Here is a 23,577-nt window from a genome sequence, read left to right on the forward strand (position 1 = left end):
AGGTTGCATAATTTTGAGTTGTACCAAAAAATTATACAAACTAATTGAGTAGATAATGCAAATCTGAGTGGGGTGTACAAATCTTTTCTAATCGAAGTGATATGTTAAGAGAGATTTTGATGGTAAAGGTAGGTCCATCCCAATTAATTGAGGAGTCATTATCCTTAATAATTTTGGGGTTATTTCCTTAGTAGGAGCTTTCGTTTCGGGTGAGAAGAACAAATAAACTGGAGAAAAAGACTTGGGAAATCAATATTAGGTAAAATACCAATTCAAAATCAATATTCTTAGTTGTCACTTGAAACTTGAAAATCTTGTCATAATGAATAGAAATTATCATGTCGCTGCAATCGGATTTGATATTTGATACTCTACTACAGTTGAGGGGTCGCATGCCCCATACAACTGTTGCTTCTCTTCAACTTGTCTTCTAATGTAAAAGTATATACTAGGAGTAACTTGTATTTACGGTGGCATCTAGTTAACTTGCACATACTTTGACTATTATATCAAGTATTTGTTATTTTCCATTAATATAGATATCGAGCTATGGCAGAGTTAACTAAGGAAGAAGGTTCAATGGAATCCACTTCGTATATATTTGAAGTCTATTATAGTAGCAAAATTAGTTCAATAACTATTTAAGCTCACAAAATTCTAATATTCTAAATTTTTGGCTCAGTCATTGGTATCAGATAACTTCTTCCACGTTTTGATGGTTAGCTGCTATATCAAACTATAATTCCCGAAATTTGAGAGGGTACATGAAATTAGCTCATACAGATAAGAAGAAATCACCTAGTAATATTTTATATCGTTGTTGTAATTTAAAGACCAATCTTTGAGATTTGCAATTGAATACGAGGGTACATCCTTGAATGCATAAACTATGTTATCTTACTACAGATGGATCTAGTTTAAGTTAAGGTTTAATACATAAACAACTTTTTAAATTTGTTAGTAAATTTTATTTAGACATTCATACTACGATTTATTTCAATTGAGTATCTGAACACATAATAAAGTATTACAATTACGATGCATACTTGATGAATGATGATTGATTGGTGTATTTGTCACGTAGTTTTTTGTCAGAGAGCCATTCCATCTATCATAACTCTTAACCAATTATAGCGACATATTACTTGTATGGTTTTATGTTTCAATTAAATTTAGTTTAGTTTAATTTGTGCTGATACTAAAATATAATTTACTCCTATTCACATAGAAGATTTGTTCATACAGCGAAAAAAGAAGAAGAGATAAATAACTCCTATATACCGATTACCGGATAGGTGTTTGTTTTTTCTACTTCAAAGACAATGTTTGAATTAAAGCACCGTCTTAATTTATTATTTAAAGGAAAAAAGGTCCAAGAATGTTCCCGAAATATGCAGACTTCTTCATATCATTATTCGTTATATTTCGGATTCACTCTTATTATTGATGTTAACAAATCGTCTCGTATTTGTTCAGGTCAGTAACGAGAAACTCTAGCATGAAATGAGTGAACTTTAAATAGCAAAAACTTAGAGAAAAATAAGAAATTCAAATTCATATATTAACTTCTACTTACAATTTAAAATTGTCCTTCATTATACTTAAATGGTTCGAGCAAAAAGAGACTTTTTCAAATGACAACAGTGAAATCAAATAATTAAAAATTCAAAAAAGGATTAAAAAGACATCCTTAAAGTATAATAAATTCACCAACTTCGTTTTGATCCAAAAAAAAATGTCCCTCCAGTTACTAGTTTGGCCCAAAAATATCTCTATCATTACTTAATTGGGTAAAAATCTCCTTATTTCATATAGAACTTAACCGAACATAATTAGAAGACTAAGCGTATTTAAACCTACAAGCATGCATTAAAGACGTAATTGGGTCAATTTAATACATGGTGAAAGGGAAGAGAACAAAAAGTCTTCTTAATTGTGGGGCCCAAAATCTAAAAAACGTGGGACCCAAACACGTTTGTGTCATGCCACGTCTGCGACAGCCACATCGTAGTGTTTCATAATACATGGAACTCCCCACGTTCTCTTACTCTTCGCTATGCTCAGGCTTTTTGGTTGTTCAATCATTGGCTTTCTCCCTCTTTTTTACTTAAATGCCCTCATTTATTTTTTCACCTTTAAATCTACCTTTTCACTGTTAATGTTTTAGACTTAACCCGTTTGGATTGACTTATAAGTTGCTTATACGCTGTTTTCAGCTTTTTTGAGTGTTTGACTGATCAGCTTATAAGTCATTTTGTGCTAAAATAAGCTTTAAAAAAAAAATTGGCTCGTTTAGGTTAACTTATCTAAAGCAGCTTATAAGCCAAAAAAATAAATAAGTAGGGAAGTTAGACTACCTCAATTTTTATTTTATTTTTACTTATAACTTTTTTTAAGCCCATCCAAACAAGCTCTTAAAAGTCTTACTTTATTTCTTAAACTTCATGCACAGTCAAACAGAGACGAAATCAGGATTTAAAACTTATGAGTTCGGGGTTCTAATTATTTAAAGTTACTGGGTTATAAATTAATAATTTGTACATAATTGATAAAAAAAATTAATACAAATATATGGTTCGGACCAAAGCTACTGGGTTCGGCCGAACCCAAGCCCGAAAGACTAGCTCTACCCCTACAGTCAAACACCTGCTCCCTCCGTCCCAATTTGTGTGATGTAGTTTGACTGGACACAAAGTTTAAAAAATAAAGAAAGATTTTTGAATCTTGTGGTCTAAAATAAGTCAAAGATATTTGTGTGGTTATAGATCATCTCGTTAAGCGTAAAAGGTAAAGTTTAAAGTTAAACTGTTATCAAATATGGAAATATATTATTTTATTTGGGACGGACTAAAAAAGAAACTGTATCACATAAATTGAAACATAGAGAATATAAAATAGGACGAAAGGAGTATTATTTTTGACATCTCGCTCGGTGCTCAGTTTTCATTTCTAAGTCTAACTAATTTAGATTCATATTAGGAAATTTTACTATGGGTGTGAAGTGTTCCCTCTAAAAGAAGTGTTTACACCGAGTTCTCTAATTAAGAATAATAAAATATTTGCCACTGAATCACAAGCACTTAATGGTAATAAAAGCGTCCTTACCATATTTCTATATCCTACATATTTTTACATACTGATTATTATTTCCTCCATCCCAAAAATATTGTCTTATTTTACTTATTAGTTTGTCCCAAAAAGATTGACACATTTCTATATTGAAAAATAATTTATTTTTATGAGATGAATTGCCGTCACACAAATATTTAAAGCTTGTTTTGAACCACACATTTCAAAAGTCTTTTTTTATTTTTTAAATTTTATGTCAAATCAAACTAAGACAATTTTTTGGGACCGAGGGAGTAATATACATGTTAAGGTCCTTGTCAAACTTCTCACCACAATGGTGGTATTAATTTTTCTAAAATTTATTTACGAGATAATCAAAATTTCACTATCACTAAGGTAAATAGGTAATAACCCAAAAAGTCATTAAAGACGTGTCAAACATGTAATGCGAGGTTTGCATGCATGTTCGACTAAAGATTTTTTTTTAAGCTAGTACTTTATAAGATATTCTTCAATTCTATTACTTCGCTATTTTCATTGAAATCTTTTCATTTTTTTGTCATGTTCAGATAATAGTAAAATCTTTCTCTTTGTTTTGCATATGCAATAAAACCATAATTCGAGAGATAAAATATTATGAAAAAGTAAATTAAAGTTTTGTCACATTGAAAACTAATCGGCCAAATGTAAGATTTTATTTTAGTCAAAACCGTTTAATTTGTTACATGCTTTATTATACAGGAAAGAAACAAATATATATATATATATATATATATATATATATATATATATATGGACCATTAATTGATAAACTGAATCTGGTCCAAAATTTGTCATCTTTTAGTTGAATATTACAAAATTCTAAGAAGACAAACTATTGATTCAATAATGTAAATGGTACATATTTTTGGTCCATTTATTCCCAGCAAAAAGAAAGGTGCATTTCCTTAACTTTATTTTAGCAGATAAGGTTCTCTTTGACAGGAAATTTTCATGATTGATACAACTACAAAAAATAAAGGAAGTTAATAAATATTCTCCTGCGTGTTGAATGCATGTTATGGAATTACCTAAAATAAAAAATTAACAACCAAGGCCACCATTTATTTTAATTACTCTCTATATGGTACAAATTATATCTTAATTTTGACTAGGTGATTAATCCAAGATAATTGGAATGACCCATTGACCATGTCTAATAAATGAACAAAAATGATAGAATTAGCTAACAATTAGTCTATTGTCTCAAGTACCAAATCAAAGAATATTCATCAGGCTAATAATTTTTTGTGTTATTTAAAAGATGTTGACGTTCATTTGGAATATTAGGCATTTAAATTATCACCGACGTGTTCTCCACATGCTATCTCTGGGACAAAATTATTGAAGTGTACAACGATGTATAATCTATTTATGGATATAATAAAAGTTATTAAATAAATGATTATTTACTGCAGTATGATTTTTCTCGAGAGTGGATTTCACTAGATTTTATTGTGAACTAAAAATTACTTTCTCCGGTTAAAAAAGAATGTCAACTTAGTCTTTATCTTTTTATTCAAAAAGAGTGTCTACTTACCAAATCAAGAAAGAATTAACTTTACTTAGGAGTTAAATTAACTTACTTAGGAGTTAGCATTTTCTTAAAGGATGTGCAATGGCAAAGTGGACACTCTTTTTGAACCAGAGGGAGTATTAGGAGCGTACTTCTTGAAAATACAATTAATGGCCATTATTACAAATACCTAATTACTTATTTATAAGACCAAATTCAGTACTCAATGTTTATTTCATCACTTTCAATCCGTCTTACACCCTATGTCTAAATTTATATAGCGCACTTTCCTTTTTAAATATTTTTAAAAAATTATCTTTTCATAATTAGAAGCAATAGAATTTGCATTACCCTAATTGAGATAATTTATAATCACATAAATATTCAAGGATTGTTTTAGATTATAAATTTCAAATATTTTTCTTAATTTTTTAACCCCCCCCCCCCTCCCCCACTCCACCCCCACCCCGAATGAAAAGAAGGTCACTTTCGTCATTTCCTAAATCAGTGAAATCCATAATTCATATCCCTTAACTTCCCTTATTCTTTCTCTCCTTTCTGTTTCCAGTATTTCTAACACAGTTTTTCATTCCATAATAGCATTTGAATTCCAGAGTTACATAATTGTTGTACCATTCTAAAGCAGACTTTGCCACCAATCATCTCCAAGACCACAGAAAAAAGGTACCCTTTATTCTAAACTCTCTTAGTAGTGCTCATATTTCTTTGAAATATTGAAAACAATGCTACATCATTCATTCTTTGTTAAGCTTTGTATTTAATGCTGTTGGATCTTATGCTGCTTATATTTATGGAATTGGAAGGGATTTGTAATCAACGGACCTAGTGCATTAGTTACAGGTTAGTCCTAACCAGTAGCTTTTGTTCAGAACCTGCATATTTATTAACTAAGTTTGAACGGAATAAATGAATATGGGCTGTAATAAAATCTCGAACTTGAACTCATAATGTTCAAATCTTGGATCTTACTCATTGAAGTAGAACGTTGTTACTTATATGCTCTGCTTAGCTGTTAATGAATTGTCACTAAAGTCTAATATTTTGTTTATCTGATGAGATCAAGAACTAAACTGAATCCTGTGTTTTGGAATTTGAAAAGATTGGTTCTGATTTATGCTTTCGAGAAGAATTTTAGTTATTTCTTATCTCTGTTTAGTTGTTCATGAGTTATTACTTGAATATCCTGTTATACTGAGATCAAATTGGATTATGGGATTCTTTCTCTTTTGTCCTCATTTATGTGTTTTTGTCATTTCTTTCGAGATTTGTTTTTTATGAAAGAAAGTGAGTTGAAGATCCCTTTATACATTGGATATAGGTTTGTATTATTTGTCTTCCAAATTTCCAATTACTGATTGAAACAAAATTTCTTCAGTATTTATCTTTGTTTTGCTTTAGATATTGTTGGTATATGGAGTCAAAGGTCGAGCCACGATTTGAAGACGAGCCACAATTTGAACTTCATGGGCTCTAAATTTCCACGATAGAGACATCATGTGTTACTAATTGGATTCTAAATTTAATTTTTATACATAAATAATGAATTTCTTAATACAAATATAGAGTTTAGACTAAAGCTATTGGGTTCTGTCAAACCCGAACCTAATCCTAATAGATTAGCTTACAGGCTTGTGTAATTTGTGTTCCAATTATTGATTGAAACATAACTTTCTTGAGTGAACATCTTTGTTTTGCTTCAGATATTGTTGGTATATGGAGTCTGAAAATGGGGTTCCAGTAGAAGTGGAAAAGATTGTTGTGGCTGAGGAGCAAAATGTGGATTTAAAGAAAGAGGAGAGCATTAGTGAGGATAAGGCTGATGAGATACCAAATTCATCTGTAGCCAAAACTGAATTATCTGAAAATGTTCCGAAAAGTAAAGCTAAGGTTTCCATTAGTGGTACTAAAAAGAACAATAAAATGGCTAAGAATTCAACAGGCTCGTCTGCATTGAATCGTTCGAAAAAGGGAAGTATTGCGAAAAGCCTTTCATTCCCCGCAAGAGGCGCCAATGCTGACATAACGAGGAAGAGCATTGATGTTTCTACAAAGAAATCGGATTTTAAACCTTGGATACCAAATGGGGTGACACACGAGGCTTCACATTCCAATGGAACAGTACTCTCACCAGCTTCTCGTTTAAAGAAATCTGTCCCAAGTCTTCGTCAATCGCTGGTAAACTTCTCATTTTAAAGCTTAAGCTGTTAGAGAGAGCACACTCTTATTTATTTAACTATATTCTTAAAAAATCGTGATCTTTTGATGCAATATCTCACAAATTTCCTTTGCTGTTTCTGCATTAAGTCTGTGAAGTCTATTTCGGCCAATAGAATTGCAAAGAAAGCTACATCTGAAGGGTAAGTGAATTTTGCTACTTGCATTTGTTCATAAAAATTGGTTTTCTTAAATCTAAAACGTTTGGCATCTATCCTTTAGCTGTTTACCGTTACATTATGTGTTGTTGCCAATGATTGTTCTGATAGTTATGCTAAATGTTTGTATTTACAGATTAAACGATGCAAACACAACACCTACTAAAGCTACATCGCCTCTTAAAGACGATGAGGATGCCCGTTCTGCTACTTCCTCGTACTGCTCTTCTGTTGTTACTTTCTTGTTTATTTTGGTCCTCAATTAGGGCAATAGTCTAACTTCTTCTTCTTCTTATTCTTCTTCTTCTTCTTCTTCTTCTTTTTTTTTTTTTTTTTTTTTAATATAATCAGCAATGCAACTCGTGGCAGTGCTGGATTTTCGTTCAGGTTGGAAGAACGTGCTGAAAAGCGAAAGGAGGTTTGTCGTTTAACCTTTGGTTCCTATGACTATCATGTACATATTAGCTTAGGCCAAAAACATTACAGCTCAGTTTCCTTATTCATCAGTTCTTGGCAAAGGTGGAAGAGAGGATACAGGCCCGAGAAGAGGAAAAGAGTAACTTGCTAGCAAAATCCAAAGTTAGTTCAAACAATACTGATTTTTCATTGCTGAATTTGTAACTTGTAAAGGACTAGTCCGGCTAAGCTCTTTTCTTTGTGGATTTGGGATTTCATTCAGGAAAACCAAGAGGTAGAGATAAAGCAATTTAGGAAGAGCTTGACATTTAAAGCTGCTCCTATGCCAAACTTCTACAATGAACCCCCTCCTAAAGTTGAACTGAAGAAGGTGAAGTATTTGATATTTGTGCAACATTGAGATAGATTTTAGCTCTTCTAGCATTGAGTAATCGTATTTCCCTAGTGTGACAAAGCTGGCACTAGACTCCCTTTTACAGTAAGTCCATACTATTGTGCTAGAGGAAAAGAGACAAAAAAAAAGTATTTTTGGTTGTTTTTTTTGTGACAAAATGCGTCAAGTCATCAAGTGTGAATCTCGTGAACATTGTTGTTCCATTACATGATATGCCCGTAATGTTTGTAATTTAAAAGTGTCTATGACGCTGTGGGTTGCTTGAAAATTTACAACTTGTGGAAAATAGTGCTTAAGTTTACTTGTTTTTTTTTTTTTCATTATATGCTTATGTTTTTGCTAAATGTGCAGATACCAACAACACGCGCCATATCTCCTAAGCTCGGAAGAAATAAGAACTCCACATCCATGACTAATAGTTCGGAAAGTGGAGGGTTCAGTCCAAAAGTGATCAAGGAACAGCATAAGTCACCCGTATCCAGTAAAGATAACGTTGCTTCAAAAGGGAAGCCGGTTAAGAAGAATTCACAGAGTACAACCGCTCAATCTCCAAAAATCTCGGCCACTAAAGTGAAACCTGCTGAAAGAAAATCAAAACTTGCTGAAGCAAAGGGTTCAGATGAGAAAAAATGTACAGAAGAAATGGAAATTCAACCCGATGGTGCCCCTAAGTCTGAAATGAATCCAGTCATCGTGCAAGCTGAAGTCAGTGTTGAAGGTTAAGGAAGCACTTAATGAAGTTCTTTTTCTGTATTTATTCATAGTCTTTTTTTTGTTCTCTGAAAGCGTTTTGTTCTTCGTTGAGTTGTGAATATGGTGTGTATGTTGCGGTTACAAGTTGTACATGTTCGTTCTCAGCTTCTTCATTCTTTTTCGAATATTTCAGTGTACCGTGGTTTATCATTCTGGAAAATTTTGTGCTTTGTTAGTTGTGGATTTTATGTGTTAAACTTCATTGTTTTCTAAGTCAGATTCGACATGTCGTCTTCTTTTCTTTCTATGTATCATTCTGAAATTTTATATCTGGTTTTACTAAAATGCACAACTCTTTTCTCAAAATAAACTTATGTCTCTACAAAGTTGACATCCATTGTCACAACTGAGAGAAAAAAATGCATATTCATTCACAGATATTGTACATTTCAATTCAAGCTAAGCACCTATAGTTACAAAGTAAACATTTGCCTGAAATGGTGGATTTTCTTCAAAATTACTCACTGATGATATCATCTAATTATCCTGAGGGAGTCTGGTATATGACGGGTTCTGCGAATTACTGAACACATTGCTTTGGTGATGTGCAAATATGAAAAGGTATTTACTATGCATACGTATAATAAGATCAGACTCATTTTAAACCTACTGACTTTGAATTATGGATTCAGCTCTGTAATTATCAAATATACATGCGGGAAGTGGTCATATTCTAAGAGATAGTTGTGAATAGACTAGATGGACCAGACCAAGTTGAAGTCATTGGACCTAAGGAAAATTTAAGTTTTTTTTTTTTTTTTTTCGCGGATTGCCCTTCATTTGGGGTGGTCTTTAATTTTTGTGTTCGCCTAATACCCCGAGGTTCTGGGTTCAAACCCCAGTTTAGTTAAAAAAGAAGGAATTTTCGCAAGACAGATGTTTAGATTTACAAGGCAGAGTTTTGATTGCTACTCTCCCTTGCGAATCAAACTCTACCTTGCGAATTTTTTTAAAACTTTTGACTGAGCAGGGGTTCGAACCCGAAACCAAGGAATTTTTAGAGAAGGCCAAAAATTAAAGTCCCCCCCCCCCCCCCCCAGCGAAGGACAATCCTGCAAATTGTCCGCATTTAAGAAAGAGCCAAATGATGAAATGGCCCATCAAATTGTTATTGGACTTCGTCTTGGATCCAGGCTGAGGGCACGGTAGATCGAAAAGAGGAAATTGCACCATTTGTCCTTCAAGTGGGCTGGTCTTTAATTTTTGTCCATTAGCAATCAAACTTATGCCTAGCGGGGAACTTGGCATAAGTTCTTTAGGAAAAAAGTCATGAGGAGCATAACTTGTGGGATATTAAAATACGAAAATATAAACTTATATCTTACGAAAGAGTTATTTATTATGAGGAGCAAAACATGAAGACCAGATAGGGACATAAGTGCCAATGACCATTAGTAAAGGGTATCACTCTCATTAGGCTATGTGAATTTTGTGCTCGTCCTCCTTTTTTGTTGCTGTTTCGTTGCTTATTTCCCTCTTGTAATTTCTCTATTTCGGTTCATTAAATACAATCAATCTTCCCTGTTGTTGAATATTTGGAGTAGTGTTTACTACAGATAGCCTAGGGAATACAATCAATCTTCCCTGTTGTTCATTTAGTGTTAAAAATAACATGAATTAGTTATGAAATTCTTTGCTAAGTTATTCCTAAATAACTCTTAGCTAACTGATTTGTACTGAAATTGTACTGATTGCTCGAAATTTAATGCCTTAAATATTGTCACATGAATCACATACAATATAAATATGCTTTAGTGAGGATCAGACTAAAGTGGTAGACGTACTTGAAAGCCTTTGCATGATATCTGGGTCCATAAAGGAGATAAATCATAGTAATAGATATTTTTTTTAATTATATTCGATAGCTTAATTATTTATCAAATTACCATCTATAACTTGTTTTGTGACTGCAGTGTATTTTCCTAAAAATAAGGTACTTCTCTTCCACTTACCCACAATCCTTTTTTTTTTTCCAAACATTTTTCTCACCTATCAAATCTATTTTCTCTCTCACCCCTCTTTCTCTCTTCATTCCATCTCCTAGTCTTTTAAATTGATTTTCTCTCACCTATCAAATTTATTTTCTCCCTCACCCCTCTTTCTCTCTCTGTTCCATTACCTACCCTAGATCTTATTTTCTCTTACAAATCAGAAGAATCCTACAGTAGTAGCAGCAGCCATAGTCGATGACGGAGTGAAGCTTTATTAAAAAGAGCCATGGTCGACGACGGAGTGAAAAAAAGAGCTCTAACAACGGTGAAGGACGACGGATTGAAGCTTTATTAATTAGTCCAATTGAAAGTCTTTATCTCCGGTTAATGTCCTTTTTGTAACAATCTGAGACAACTCGCTTCTTTCCCATGAGAACACCATTGATGAGAGTTGTGGAGCTTTATGCCCACCAAGTGTTTGATAAAATATTTTAGTATATTTCAGTGCATATTTCTGTGTATTAACAAACATTATATTTAATTTTCAGTGTATTTCAGTGTATTATTTCACTGCATTTCAATGTATTTATCTTTTTTGGTGTAAATATAGTGAATGTTCCAAATATAGAACCTATTTTTACTACACTTTGTTTTCACGACTTTTGTATTTCGCTGTATTTCAAAGTATTTCTGCATTTTGTATTTCTAATTTATGAAACAGTTTCTGATATATTTCATTGTATTCCATTGTATATACGCATACTACAACTTTATATTTCTTAAACAATTAACCATATTTCAGTGTAAAATTTTCGGGGATAAAAGTTGAGAGAGATTCGTAAGCTTTTATGGAAGAACAACCGTTATGCGTGATTTATGGGAAGTTTTAAATTGAATCCCATAATTGTTTTTTAAAAAAAAGTTTGTTCCATAAATAGAGCCTAATTTTACTCTTCAATGATTTGTGTGAAATATGGTTGATTTAATTTGACTTACTATTTAAAAAGGAAAAAGAATATTATGTTCCAAAAATATAGCCTATTTTTTCTCTCAGATTTTTTTAAAAAAAATTGAGCCTAAATTTACTCTAACGTGTTTTGTATTTCTCTGTATTTCGTTGTATTTCGTTATATTTCACTGTATTTCAAAAATGCGAGATACAACTGAAATATATCCAAAAGCAGCTACGAATTGTAAATCTTTAACTTGTAGCTATAACTAGTAAGAAGCTATTAAAAGATAGCTATTTGTGTAAGTTTTACTAAATCACATCAGTGAGCTTATATTTTGTTGCATAAATTCAACAAGATGCTACTTAGTTATCCAACTTTAAAATTATTAGAGCAAAGTAAAATTTTCTTTTATTCGTTATTGCTGTTTTAATATCATTTGTTAAGTTGCTGACTTTATATTAACTCTTCCATTCAAAAATGATAGTTATCAGTAATTTTTGTTTTGACTAAATGATCAAAATTGTTTCTTTAATACTATAATAAATATTTTCTTTACTTTTGATAGTTTTCATGCATCTATTTCTTTAAAAAAAATTGTTTAATTTATGAATTAATTTTCTTTCAACTGAAGTTCATATTAGTCAAATTGAATCTCACAAAGAATCTAAATTCACATTGGGTAGAGGCTACTTAAAGTAATGGCTAAAAGGAACTTGAAATAATGGCTACAAAGGTGGATCTCTCGTATTCCTTCTCTATCAGAACAGAACTTTTATTTAATGACTATATATAAAAATAAATATATGTATGTAGCAAGAAAGTATGATATATTTACTCCTCATAAATTAATATTTTGCTGCTAAGATCCGCGGAACTTTCCAAGGCACATGAAATGACAAAATGTTCGGTGTAACAATTCTTCTTGATTCCAATTAAAGATAGAATGAGTAAAGTCAATGTCCTGGTGTTCAATTGCCCTCAATTAACCCCACCATCACTTAATTATTTTTATATAGTTTAACTTCTGTACAATAATTAACAGTGCATATGTTTTTAGATAAATCAGGTCAAAATAACTTATTAACATGTAATTATTGTCCATTTGATGTCAAAAATGTAATTATTGTCCATTTGATGTCAAAAATTAAATTATTATCTTTATAGTCAAATAATTTCATATGAAGACCAGCTCAGTTTGCTTCCCACTTTGATGTCAATAATCATTAACCTAATCACCATCAAAAGACATATAAAATGGGACTTCCCAACAAATAAATGCCGGTCCGTTGGTTTAGTTTTTTACTTATTGTGTTTCATACCTGGCGTGTTATTTTTTTAATCCTTTATTTTGAATATAAATCTAATTCAATTAGATAAAAACATAGTTAAAAGATATAGGAGAAAGAGTAGTTGTAAATTGGTGAAAGAGTAGTTGTAAATTGGTGAAACTTTAGACAGTCATAACTTTGCGCTCGGATATCCGATTTATGCAAAAACAAAAATTATTTTGCATATTTTTTCGAGATCTAGCCGTGCAAACGGCCGTAAGGCGGTTTGGCCGGGCCGATTTTCTAGAAAACCTCTTTTTTCCCTTCCAATTTTAATTTCCCCCTAAATTGGCGGGAAATTTTCAGTTTTCTTTACTTATAATATGATGATGCGCAATAGACTTCAACATAAAAATTTCGGAGTAATGTAGCTGTGAATGTCAATTTCACTTATGTGGTTTCAATTTTTGAAAATAAAGCTGACTAATTTTCTCGACATATAAAGTTCTATAATAACCTTACAAAAATATAACACTTAAACCTAAAGTTTCCAAAACTACTGCAGTAAAATACTGCTTTATACAAAAAATAATTTGTAACGTGTGTTTTTTTTCTAAGTTTCCTAAAATAAAATTATGAAAATATAAATTTTTGATGCAATTTTATTCTACTATACCCAATTATTTTTTTTTTAGTTAGAAAACCTAGAGAAATATAAAAAAAAAAAAAAAAAAAAAAAAAAAAATTGCATTGCATTTCGTTACATGAATGGCAAAATGCAATAACACAGTAAAAAAAAAATTGCATTTCGCCATGTATGTAATGAAATGCAATGCAATTTTTTTTTTTTTTTTTTTGTATTTCGCTAGGTTTTCTAACTAAAAAAAATAAAAAAAATGCATTGCATTTCGTTACATACATGGCGAAATGCAATTTTTTTTTTTTACTGTGTTATTGCATTTCGCCATGGATGTAACGAAATGCAATGCAATTTTTTTTTTTTTTTAGTTAGAAAACCTAGCGAAATACAAAAAAAAAAAAAAAAAAAAAAATTGCATTGCATTTCGTTACATACATGGCGAAATGCATTTTTTTTTTTTTACTGTGTTATTGCATTTCGCCATTTATGTAACGAAATGCAATACAATTTTTTTTTTTTTTGTATTTCGCTAGGTTTCTAAAAAAAAAAAAATTGGGTATAGTAGAATAAAATTGCACCAAAAATTTATGTTTTCATAATTTTATTTTAGGAAACTTAGAAAAAAAACACACGTTACAGATTATTTTTTGTATAAAGCAGTATTTTACTGCAGTAGTTTTGGAAACTTTAGGTTTAAGTGTTATATTTTTGTAAGGTTATTATAGAGCTTTATATGTCGAGAAAATTAGTCAGCTTGATTTTCAAAAATTGAAACCACATAAGTGAAATTGACATTCACAGCTACATTACTCCGAAATTTTTATGTTGAAGTCTATTGCGCATCATCATATTATAAGTAAAGAAAACTGAAAATTTCCCGCCAATTTGGGGGGAAATTAAAATTGGAAGGGAAAAAAGAGGTTTTCTAGAAAATCGGCCCGGCCAAACCGCCTTACGGCAGTTTGCACAGCTAGATCTCGAAAAAATATGCAAAATCAATTTTTTTTTTTTTTGCATAAATCGGATATCCGAGCGCAAAGTTATGACTGTCTAAAGTTTCACCAATTTACAACTACTCTTTCACCAATTTACAACTACTCTTTCTCCTATATCTTTTAACTATGTTTTTATCTAATTGAATTAGATTTATATTCAAAATAAAGGATTAAAAAAATAACACGCCAGGTATGTAACGAAATGCAATTTTTTATTTTTATTTTTTTAACATTTGACACCAGCTAACATTTTGGTGTCAAATGTAGAAAAAAAAAATGCATTTCGCCAGGTATGTGGCGAAATGCAATTTTTTTTAAAAAAAAAACATTTGACACCAGCTAACATTTTGGTGTTAAATGTTAAAAAAAATTAAAAAAAAATATTGCATTTCGCCAACTATGTAACGAAATGCATTTTTTTTTTTTTAACATTTGACGGAAAATGTTAAATGGGGTTAACATTTCATTGGATAACCAACGAAATGCCCTTTTTGGTATAAAAAAAAAAAAAAGACATACCATTTTTGTCTTCAACGTCCAAAAAGGTGACATTTTGGCGCCGGACTCGATTAGATAGTTACTTACAATCTGTAACTTCTCACGAATCTTTCCATTATTTTTGGGGGGGATTTGGACATTTAAAACTCTAGATATAAACGAATAAGTATGTTTAACACCCCTACGCCTTTGAGTCTATTGTTCCTTGTACAATGTTTAATAAGTTTTAATATAACATGTTTCTTTCGAATTTAAAAAAAAAAAAAAAAAATCCCTAGAAAACTAGAGAGGTGATTTTTTCCCACAAATGTCAAAGCTAAGTGCTAACAAGCAAAGTATTTTGCATGAGAATGTCGTTAATATATAATATATGGTTAATCTTACTCTCTTTTGTCAACTTTATTAGTTGTAATTTTAAAGTAAAATTCAGTTTAGTCCCTTAACCTTTAACGGGGCTTATGAACAGTACCCTCTTGGGCAATCTAAGTTACCCCCTTAATCTTTATGGGTTGGGAAATTATACCCCTTCATGTTATTTCTCAACAATCATACAACAGATTGGACGTCATAAAGAATTCAAATAAGGCTTTGTGCTTCTATCTTTGTGTTTGATATTTCTTTCTCGAGAAAAAAACAATTTTTGAAGTAAATTTCAAGGGAATTTTAGCTCCCTCTTAGAGTTCTTCTTGTTACTTGCCATTTTTCCCAAAAATTCCAGAAGGAACACAATGGCATATCTCACAATACAATAATTCAAGCATATGTCCTGTTATTCTGTCTTTGAACACCTACACTTGCAATTTAAATCACAGAAATCTTCGCAAAAAACAACCCCATCTCTTTTTCCTTGCTTTTATAACTTGTCACTAGAATGTATCTGGCCAACATGTCTTTACACCATTTAGAAGGTACCACCTAACAAACAATGAACATATTGGATATTAAATAAGGAGATTATCATTTCCTTTAAAAAATGAATAGTGTAAATTGAATTGCATGAAAGGGTTATCGTTCCTATTCAAAAGGTGAAGGAGGTATACTCAATCATTAAAAGTTTAGGGGGTACTCTAAACTTTACTCGTAATTTTATGACTAGCAAGTTTCATTCTTCAGGACGTTACTAGACACTAGCTATAAAGTCAAAGTAAAATAAGAATACATATCACCTTAACTATATTCTTTTGGAAGCGCTTATATGCAAAACACATCTTTTATATTCATTTACTTGGTGCAAACATCGCCAATAAATTCTTTCCTTAGTGAAGAGAGGAACTTCCTTGAAAATACTATGACATCAAACCTATGTTGACTTCACTAAGTACAATACACCCAACTACTGCTTTTAGAAAGATAAGTGCAGTTTAGAACCCACACACTAAAATACAAAGCACATTCATTATATTATATTAAAAGAAATGTAAAAAGGTATAGTTAATTCACAAGCTATAGTATCAAAAAAGTGACAATAAGCAAACCACCCGTGACACATTAGAGTACAAAAAAGATGATGCTCTTGCAGAATTATTCTTTTTTTTTTTCCTTTTGGGGTACAATTTCTTGATACAAACACTGTCGGCAGAAACAAACTTAGATACAAATGAAAAAATTGATAGGTAATTACAGTATTTATCACAAAATAATAAGACAAAAGATATTCTGCCTCCTCTGCTTTTTTGGAGTCTGTTTTCTACTTCAATGCCAACCACTTTTCTCCTCCTTTTCCCTTTCATGTTTTTATGATATGATCACCATCAACAAAAGCCCTCCTAAGAACTGCCATTTATTCAGCAAAATATTGTCAATTTTTTTCTTTTTTTTTTTATGGCCCCCAATTATTTTTTCTAAGTAGACTAAGAATACATAATACACATATTTTGAGACACTCACCATTCTTTCTTTCAATTCTTTATCTTCAGAAGTTCCTCAGTATACAAATTTTAATGACAACTAGCAAAAGCATATGACCCCAATGTACCACATACTACTTCCATCAACTTTCCTGCAAGACACAAAGAAAGTGTTGGCAAAAATGTTAGACAACTCACAAGGAATATAGCTTGATTAAGTAAAGAAGGTTGGAAAAAGATTAGAACTTTAGTACATTTTAAATTAAAAAAAGAAGGTAGAAAATTGATGGAATGAAGTGAATGTTAATGTCAACTGTATAAAATTATGTTAAACTAGGAGATAACAATTGATGACAGCTGATCATGAAAGTTTAAGATAAAATAAAAGAGCAGGTGGGGTTAAGTGTTAGTCAACAAACAGGCTGGTGGTTTTAATGTCTCTGTATTGAAGTTAAGAATAATCATTGAGTATACAGCTATGTTTCATTGGTGCTGATATGGACTTTTAGCATTATGCCACACAGTCACACCATAGATATGTTAACAAATCTGAACAGTAATGTCCGAATCAACTTACACGCACCTCGATTGTTCTATTGGATACTTAGAACATTCCATAAGCAAAAGTACAAATAATTCTACCACCGAGACTTTGGTAAAGATTTGTCTTAGTGATTAAGGGTCAAACACAATAATCATAACCATTATGCCTAAGTGATTAAGGGTTTATCATATCCAAAACTGTTTTGGCTTAGTGATTAAGTGTTCAATCAATCATAATCATTCCAGTCTCGAGATAGGTTTTACCTAACCTGACTCATGATCAAGAATACCCTTTCTCATAATTCAACTGCTAAAGTTCCCAAACTAAAAGTTAAAAAGTTACTCCATTGAATGATTTTTTGGATAATCGTCACATCAAGAAAAGAACAAACCCCAAACCAAACCCCCCCCCCCTGCCCCCCGCCCCCATTTTAGCTCACCGACAGATTCTATACCAACTATATGGTAAAACTACTTTGGCAGTGTCTACATAATATGCATACTTACTTGCCATGTCAACTACCTGTGAAACTAATTAATCAATAGAAAAATGATGAACAATGAAATCTTAACTTACATATACAGCTTAATTGTAGACTTCCACAACATTAAGGAAATTTAATAAAGATGACCCGTTGAATCATGTGCAAAAGTTAGATACGTAGCTTAGGTTCTAAGTGCAAGTAATTCACTGGAAAAAGCTGGAACCAAGTGGCCTCAAGAACGGCCTAATGCCATGTCCTTTTGTACCAACCATCAAAACTCCACAATTTTCATGATCACCAAAAATACTAATAAAGACACAATTTCTAACCTAGTAATAAATTCAAGAAACAGAATGATAGAGACCTCATTTTATCCCAATTTTCAGCTATGTTTTTGAGAATCAAGAATTCAATACTTATCAGTTAAAAAATCAAGCAGCACTTTATGAAAATCACCACAACTCATACGAAAGACACAATTTTTAGCATCAAAAGAGTAAATTCTATAAGAAAAAAGAAAACGTAAAAAACCTCATTTAGTACCCTTAATGACATTTTTAAAGAATTAACACTCCCTACATAAGTAAAATTATAAAAATCAGGTATAACTTAGTGATAATCACCAGAATTCATCAAAGAGCAAAATTTGAAAAGACCAAAATCCATCAAAAGACTCAATTTTAACATCAAAAGAGCACAATTTAAAGAAAAAATCCGCAGACTGCCTAAATAAACTGCTGGTTTTACAACTAAAAACGTAAAAACCTCAGTTGATTCCCATTTTCAAGAATCAACAACTCCATAATCAAACATGATACAGACATAAACATCCACAGTTTATACAATTTCTAAGATAATAACTTGATAATAGCTGACCAATCAAAAGAATTCAATTTAAAGAAACAAAATTACACTAACATATCAAAACCCCAAAATTAGATAAGAGCAAAAAAGTTGAGAATTTTCTTTACCTCTTCTTGGCTTTGCAACAACCTTAGCAACAGGGGCAGCTACAGGAGCAACCTTAATTTCCTCCACAGGGAACAAAACACCATCAATCCCTTGTACAGAGATCCTTCCATCAGTATAAATATCAGGATCAAACAAATAAGCCGACCCTTCAGCACCTGCCCCGAATTTAACCGAACCATCGGCTTCTTCAGCCACAACTTTATGTGGTAACCTCAATGTATCATACTTAACTTTCCCAAATCTCCTCACTGAATTATACATACTTTCTTCCGTTTGATACTCCGGTATCAAATGGTAATACATTATCTGTTCCGGCGCCCCTGGCTCGCTAAGCTGATCAGTTGTCAGCTTAGCCATAGCCTCATCATTGGGCGCCAGAACAGTTAAAACATACCCTTCTGACACTAACTTGCCCATTTCTGTTGCTAATGAAGTTAAATTCACCAGAATATCAGCTAATTCATTGTAACCACCATAGTGCAAGAGCGTATGAATAAAATCTTTAACCTGACTCTCACCATCGAAATGATGGTGGGGTCCGCCCGGGCCAGGTGCTGGGGCCGGGGCCAGAGATGGCCCCGGCGCCAATGCATCGTAAACTGGCAGCACAGGTGGTGCGCCAGCTGGCACGGGGGCGGGTTTCTTCAACCGGTGAGTTCTCGGGTCAACCTCTGGTGCGCCTTCGGGCAGCACAGCGGAGATTGACCGGAGCGATCGCCGTGTGTTGAAATCTTGTTGAACTGATTTGGGTATCAAAACACGTTCAATACCGTGAATAATTCCATCGGGTTTGATAATATCATCTTGTTTGATAATCTTTGCTGAGCTTATCATTTTCTCTCCATTCTTCTCTGCAATATGAACTTTGTTTTCGTCTCCGTTGCATAATGTCGCGTGTACACGCGCTGGCCAGTGTTTGGACACAATGCGCTTGGGTATCATGTGAAAGAGTAAGAGGTTTTGTAAGGACTTGAGATTTCCAGGTTCAAGCAAGAAACGCTTGAATTCAGGGTCTAAATCACGTTCAAGAGCTTCATTTTTAGGGGCAAAAATGGTAATGTTGTGTTTAGAAACAGCTTCTTCAAGTGTTTGAAGTAAAAGTGCTTTTTCAACAAGCTCAGATAACTCAGTGTAGTGAGAATCCAAAAGAGCAACAAGAATGGAGTTGGAATTGATTTGTGGTACTGTTGTTGGAGTATTTGTGGATTTTAAGGTTGTCCCATTTGGGTTTTCTTGAAATGTAGCACTTGTAATGGAGAAAAACAGTATGATACTGAAGGTACAGAGATTGGTAACGCCATAGATCTGAGAATCCATGGCCAAAACTCAAGCTTTCTCTCTCTTAAATGTAAGTTTTTTTTTTCTTTTTCTTTTTGTGTTTCTCTCTCTAGTTCTTGAAAGTGTCGGTAGAGAACAACGTGTTATGTTGGGTTGTGGGAGTTTGTGGCTTTGTGTTAGTAAAGAAGGAAGAGTGTATGGTATGTAGTAGTAGTTTGGTGGAATAATAAAGTATTGAGAGGGTCAAGGGTTATTTTCTGTCTTTATTATTTTCTCTCTGTTCTGTCACTCATGTGTATTTGGAATTGCAGACTTTGGCCTCAAGTGAAGACACATATATTTGTTTTTTTTTTTCTGGGGGTAAGTGGAATTGGGAACTTTGACTTCAAGTTTTTATGCACATAGAAATGGCTAGCTAAGCGGAAAGTTCAGTTTTATTTGTTAGGTTATGATAATGATAATGATATTATATATGCAGGGAGGGACCCATGTACTATATTTTGGTGTCGAACATTCATTAACTGTAGCGGATATTCTATGTAGACATATAAAAAATATTAAAATTTTGACATAAAATAATAAATAACACTCAGCAAACAATAAAAAAATGTGGTGCTCTGTTTAAAATGTCGTAGGCTTTAGGCTAAGTCACGAAGGAGCCAAGTTTGAATCCCACTGAAAGCAATATATTTTTTTTATTGATTTTAATATGAACACTCAAAACCATTAAATCCTCGATAATAAATATGAGTAAGTATTTTTTTTATTTTTTATCTTTTAATATGAGTAAGTATGACTATACTAATAAATGCATTTGATCTGGTTCTTTATTTACAGTAAGTGTAGTGAGCTTAATACACTAATAAAAATGTTGGTGAGCTTATATCGGGTCTACTGATTTTCATAAATTTATTTGTAAATTTAAATTTGTTTATAAGAGATCTAAAAATATTTCAATATCATTTTCTTCTATTTAAACGGTACTAAAAGGTTATGTTCACTCATTTCCTCATTTATATTAGTCTAATACTTATTGTCTTTTGTTTTTTTTAATAATCTGTACATAAGTAAAATATGTAAAGAACTTACAATATTAAAAAGCTTAAGATTGCTAATATGTAAAGAACTTACAATATTAAAAAACTTAGATTGCTAAATAGTAGAATGAAATGGATTCTCATGGAACAAAATGAATAGTAAAGATTCATTTAGTTGATCCCACTTTTCAACTCACTTCTAATTAAACCAGAGGCGGGATTTACTATTGAAGTTACGAATTCAGCTGCACCCAAAATTTTTGACTCATAATTTATATATGTGTTATAAATCTATTAATATATATAAAATAATCTACCCTAAATCAATTGATATCCTAATTTAATATTCACAACTCATAAACCTAAATTCTAAATCCACCTCGGATTGAGATATAATCAATATTGTATGAACTTAGGGTAACTATGGCTTCATAGAAAATGAGATGAGTAACTATTAATATTATAATTCATAATTTATATTATTAGTATATATTCATTATTTGTGTTCGTACATTTTTTCATTATTGCAATACAAGTAAGACCTCCACTATACTAGTTATGGAGAGGATTCGCGCCGGATGGAACACGGCGCTTCGAACCATAGACTACTTGGAATGAAATGAAGCTTTGGAACAGAATTATGCTTCTTGTTAGGCCCTGATGGCGGAACTGACATTTTGGGGGCCTCCCATTTCAATTTATGTGAATCTATTTGTTTGAGCACGAAATTTAAGAAAGAAGAGAAGACTTTTAAGTTTGTGATCCTAAATGAGTTACATATATTTTTGTTTGACTATAAATCATTACATAAAATGTTTCCAAATATAGAAAGAGGTCATTCTTTCAAGTACGGACTAATAAAAAAATAGGTTCACATAAATTGAAACACAACAACTATAACTTAACTTAAATGTGAAAGATCAATATATGAGACTTCTAGAAGGAAATAGTGTGGGTAATTTGAGAAGGGTATTAGGGCTTTGCTTAAAAGCTAAAAAAAAAAAAAAAGGGTGGTAAAGGGTAGAGGACATGTGGAGAATAGAATGGAACAAACGAAAAGGTGAGGTCATAGTGATTAGGGGGACTAAAGTGGAGTTACGTTAAAGTAGTTGGGTTCCCTCCAAAGCTAAGAGGTTTCATTTGTTGTTTAGGTGAGACCAGGCTGTAATATGGGGGCCACGCGACCACTGGACGATTGTCAATATTCATTGCATATTAAGCGGTTGTGACGGTCGTTTAATTAGCTGCATGATAATATACTTCTATTTGTACTTTGATTATTTTTAGTTTAAGCCACGCCGCTTCTCTCTTTGCTTACTTCACTACTTGTTTTTTGCTTAGTTATTTTGCTTCTGTTTTGTGTTGTTTTCTTTTCTTTCTTATTTCTCTCTTTTTCTAAGGGGTTGCAGTTTGTTGGTTATTTTAAAAATATAAAATTAATACTCTCTGCAATTCAAAAAGGGTGTTCACATAGTTTTTTTTTTTAAAAAGTGTTCACTTATTAAATCAATAAAGAATAAATTTTATTTTTTCATATTTGTCCTTATTAAGTTTTAAATGATCAAATCTCAATACCTATTTAATTAGAAATAATTTAATCAAATTATCTATTTTTTTAAAGAATTACGTGTGTAGATGACTAAGTGGACACTCTTTTTTATTCGGAGGAAATATCTTCTTGATCGCATGAAACACTAAGTTTATATCAAAATGAAAAGATTGAAGTGTCATTTAATCTGGACCGAAAGACATAATAATTACTAAAATTACAGTATTGTTTCTAATGAATTCTATTTTTTTTTTCTTATGAACCCTTAGAACACTCTTTATGGGTGGACTCGTATTTTTTTTCAAACCCCTGATTTTTGTATGAATTTGAATATTGATGTCTTAAACGGTTAAGAATAAAATTCAAGATATTTTGGTTTAATACATTGATAACTTCTTAAACTTGTCAAAAAAAATATATTTAAACACTTGAATTACTTTTTGTTCCAATTGAACGTCTGATCACATGATAAAGTATTTTTGTTAGACATTTTTCAATTTAAAATTCGAAAAGAAAAAACTTTTTCACGTATTTCTCAAGCATGTATTAGTAGTTAAGTTACACATAAAATATGTTATCTCATTTAATTATACACATCAGCCTCAATTGCAAAAATTCTTGGGATTTTACTGCTTATTGAGACGAATGCGTACAATTAAAGAGATGACAATGTAAACTGACTAGCTTATCAATTACGATAGACACTTGAGAACACGCGCAAATAAATTCAGAATTTGAACCAAAAGTGTGTAATATAAATACGTTTCAGATGCTCAATTAAAACAAACCGTAATACCAGTGTCTAGATAAAATTTGGTGATGAATTTAAGGAGTTGTAAGTGTAATAAACCAAATATTTTTTAGAAAATAATTTTTGAGTTCTAAATAAAATTTGGTGATGAATTTAAGGAGTTGTAAGTGTAATAAACCAAATATTTTTTAGAAAATAATTTTTGAGTTTAAGCCACGCTTCTCTTGCTTAGTTGTTTGGCATGGTGTT

At 31.8% G+C, this 23,577-nt stretch overlaps 2 protein-coding genes across 6 annotated transcripts; one reads left to right on the plus strand and one right to left on the minus strand.

Annotated features, from left to right (window-relative positions):
* The first annotated feature begins 5,152 nt into the window (after positions 1-5,152).
* On the plus strand, positions 5,153-8,764 carry LOC132607243 (protein WVD2-like 4). Of its 3 annotated transcripts, XM_060321134.1 has the most exons (9): positions 5,154-5,308; positions 5,449-5,485; positions 6,346-6,820; positions 6,950-7,002; positions 7,154-7,234; positions 7,369-7,435; positions 7,525-7,596; positions 7,697-7,804; positions 8,180-8,764. In XM_060321134.1, exons 3-9 carry the CDS (start codon positions 6,359-6,361, stop codon positions 8,549-8,551), a joined length of 1,215 nt encoding a protein of 404 aa, XP_060177117.1. In that variant the 5' UTR covers positions 5,154-5,308; positions 5,449-5,485; positions 6,346-6,358; the 3' UTR covers positions 8,552-8,764. The 3 variants fall into 3 exon arrangements, with proteins under 3 accessions (XP_060177118.1, XP_060177117.1, XP_060177116.1); XM_060321135.1 differs by lacking the exon at positions 5,449-5,485 and having other exon boundaries at positions 5,153-5,308; positions 7,537-7,596; XM_060321133.1 differs by lacking the exon at positions 5,449-5,485 and having other exon boundaries at positions 5,155-5,308.
* A 6,771-nt stretch (positions 8,765-15,535) lies between these two features.
* Positions 15,536-20,322, minus strand: LOC132607244 (fasciclin-like arabinogalactan protein 15). Of its 3 annotated transcripts, none has more exons than XR_009570227.1 (3): positions 18,713-20,322; positions 16,754-16,865; positions 15,536-15,781 (listed from the first exon to the last, which is right to left on the minus strand). XR_009570227.1 is itself a non-coding variant. In XM_060321136.1 (2 exons), exons 1-2 carry the CDS (start codon positions 20,028-20,030, stop codon positions 16,804-16,806), a joined length of 1,380 nt encoding a protein of 459 aa, XP_060177119.1. In that variant the 5' UTR covers positions 20,031-20,322; the 3' UTR covers positions 16,361-16,803. The 3 variants fall into 3 exon arrangements, 1 of the variants encoding a protein (XP_060177119.1); XR_009570226.1 differs by lacking the exon at positions 15,536-15,781 and adding an exon at positions 16,361-16,639 and having other exon boundaries at positions 18,713-20,320; XM_060321136.1 differs by lacking the exon at positions 15,536-15,781 and having other exon boundaries at positions 16,361-16,865.
* Between the last annotated feature and the right edge of the window lie 3,255 nt (positions 20,323-23,577).

This window comes from Lycium barbarum, chromosome 8 (assembly GCF_019175385.1).
Source record: "Lycium barbarum isolate Lr01 chromosome 8, ASM1917538v2, whole genome shotgun sequence".
In the NCBI taxonomy this organism is placed as follows: Eukaryota; Viridiplantae; Streptophyta; class Magnoliopsida; order Solanales; family Solanaceae; genus Lycium; species Lycium barbarum.

What these genes read in the sequence shown, in the direction of transcription:
- LOC132607243 (XM_060321134.1), top strand. Translation starts at nt 6,359, where the DNA reads ATGGAGTCTGAAAATGGGGTTCCAGTAGAAGTGGAAAAGATTGTTGTG. An exon ending in AAGAAAGCTACATCTGAAGG is followed by an intron (nt 7,003 to 7,153) that starts GTAAGTGAATTT and finishes TTGTATTTACAG; the next exon opens with ATTAAACGATGCAAACACAA. An exon ending in GTGCTGAAAAGCGAAAGGAG is followed by an intron (nt 7,436 to 7,524) that starts GTTTGTCGTTTA and finishes CTTATTCATCAG; the next exon opens with TTCTTGGCAAAGGTGGAAGA.
- LOC132607244 (XM_060321136.1), bottom strand. Translation starts at nt 20,030, where the DNA reads ATGGATTCTCAGATCTATGGCGTTACCAATCTCTGTACCTTCAGTATC. An exon ending in TGTTGCAAAGCCAAGAAGAG is followed by an intron (nt 16,866 to 18,712) that starts GTAAAGAAAATT and finishes TGTGTCTTGCAG; the next exon opens with GAAAGTTGATGGAAGTAGTA.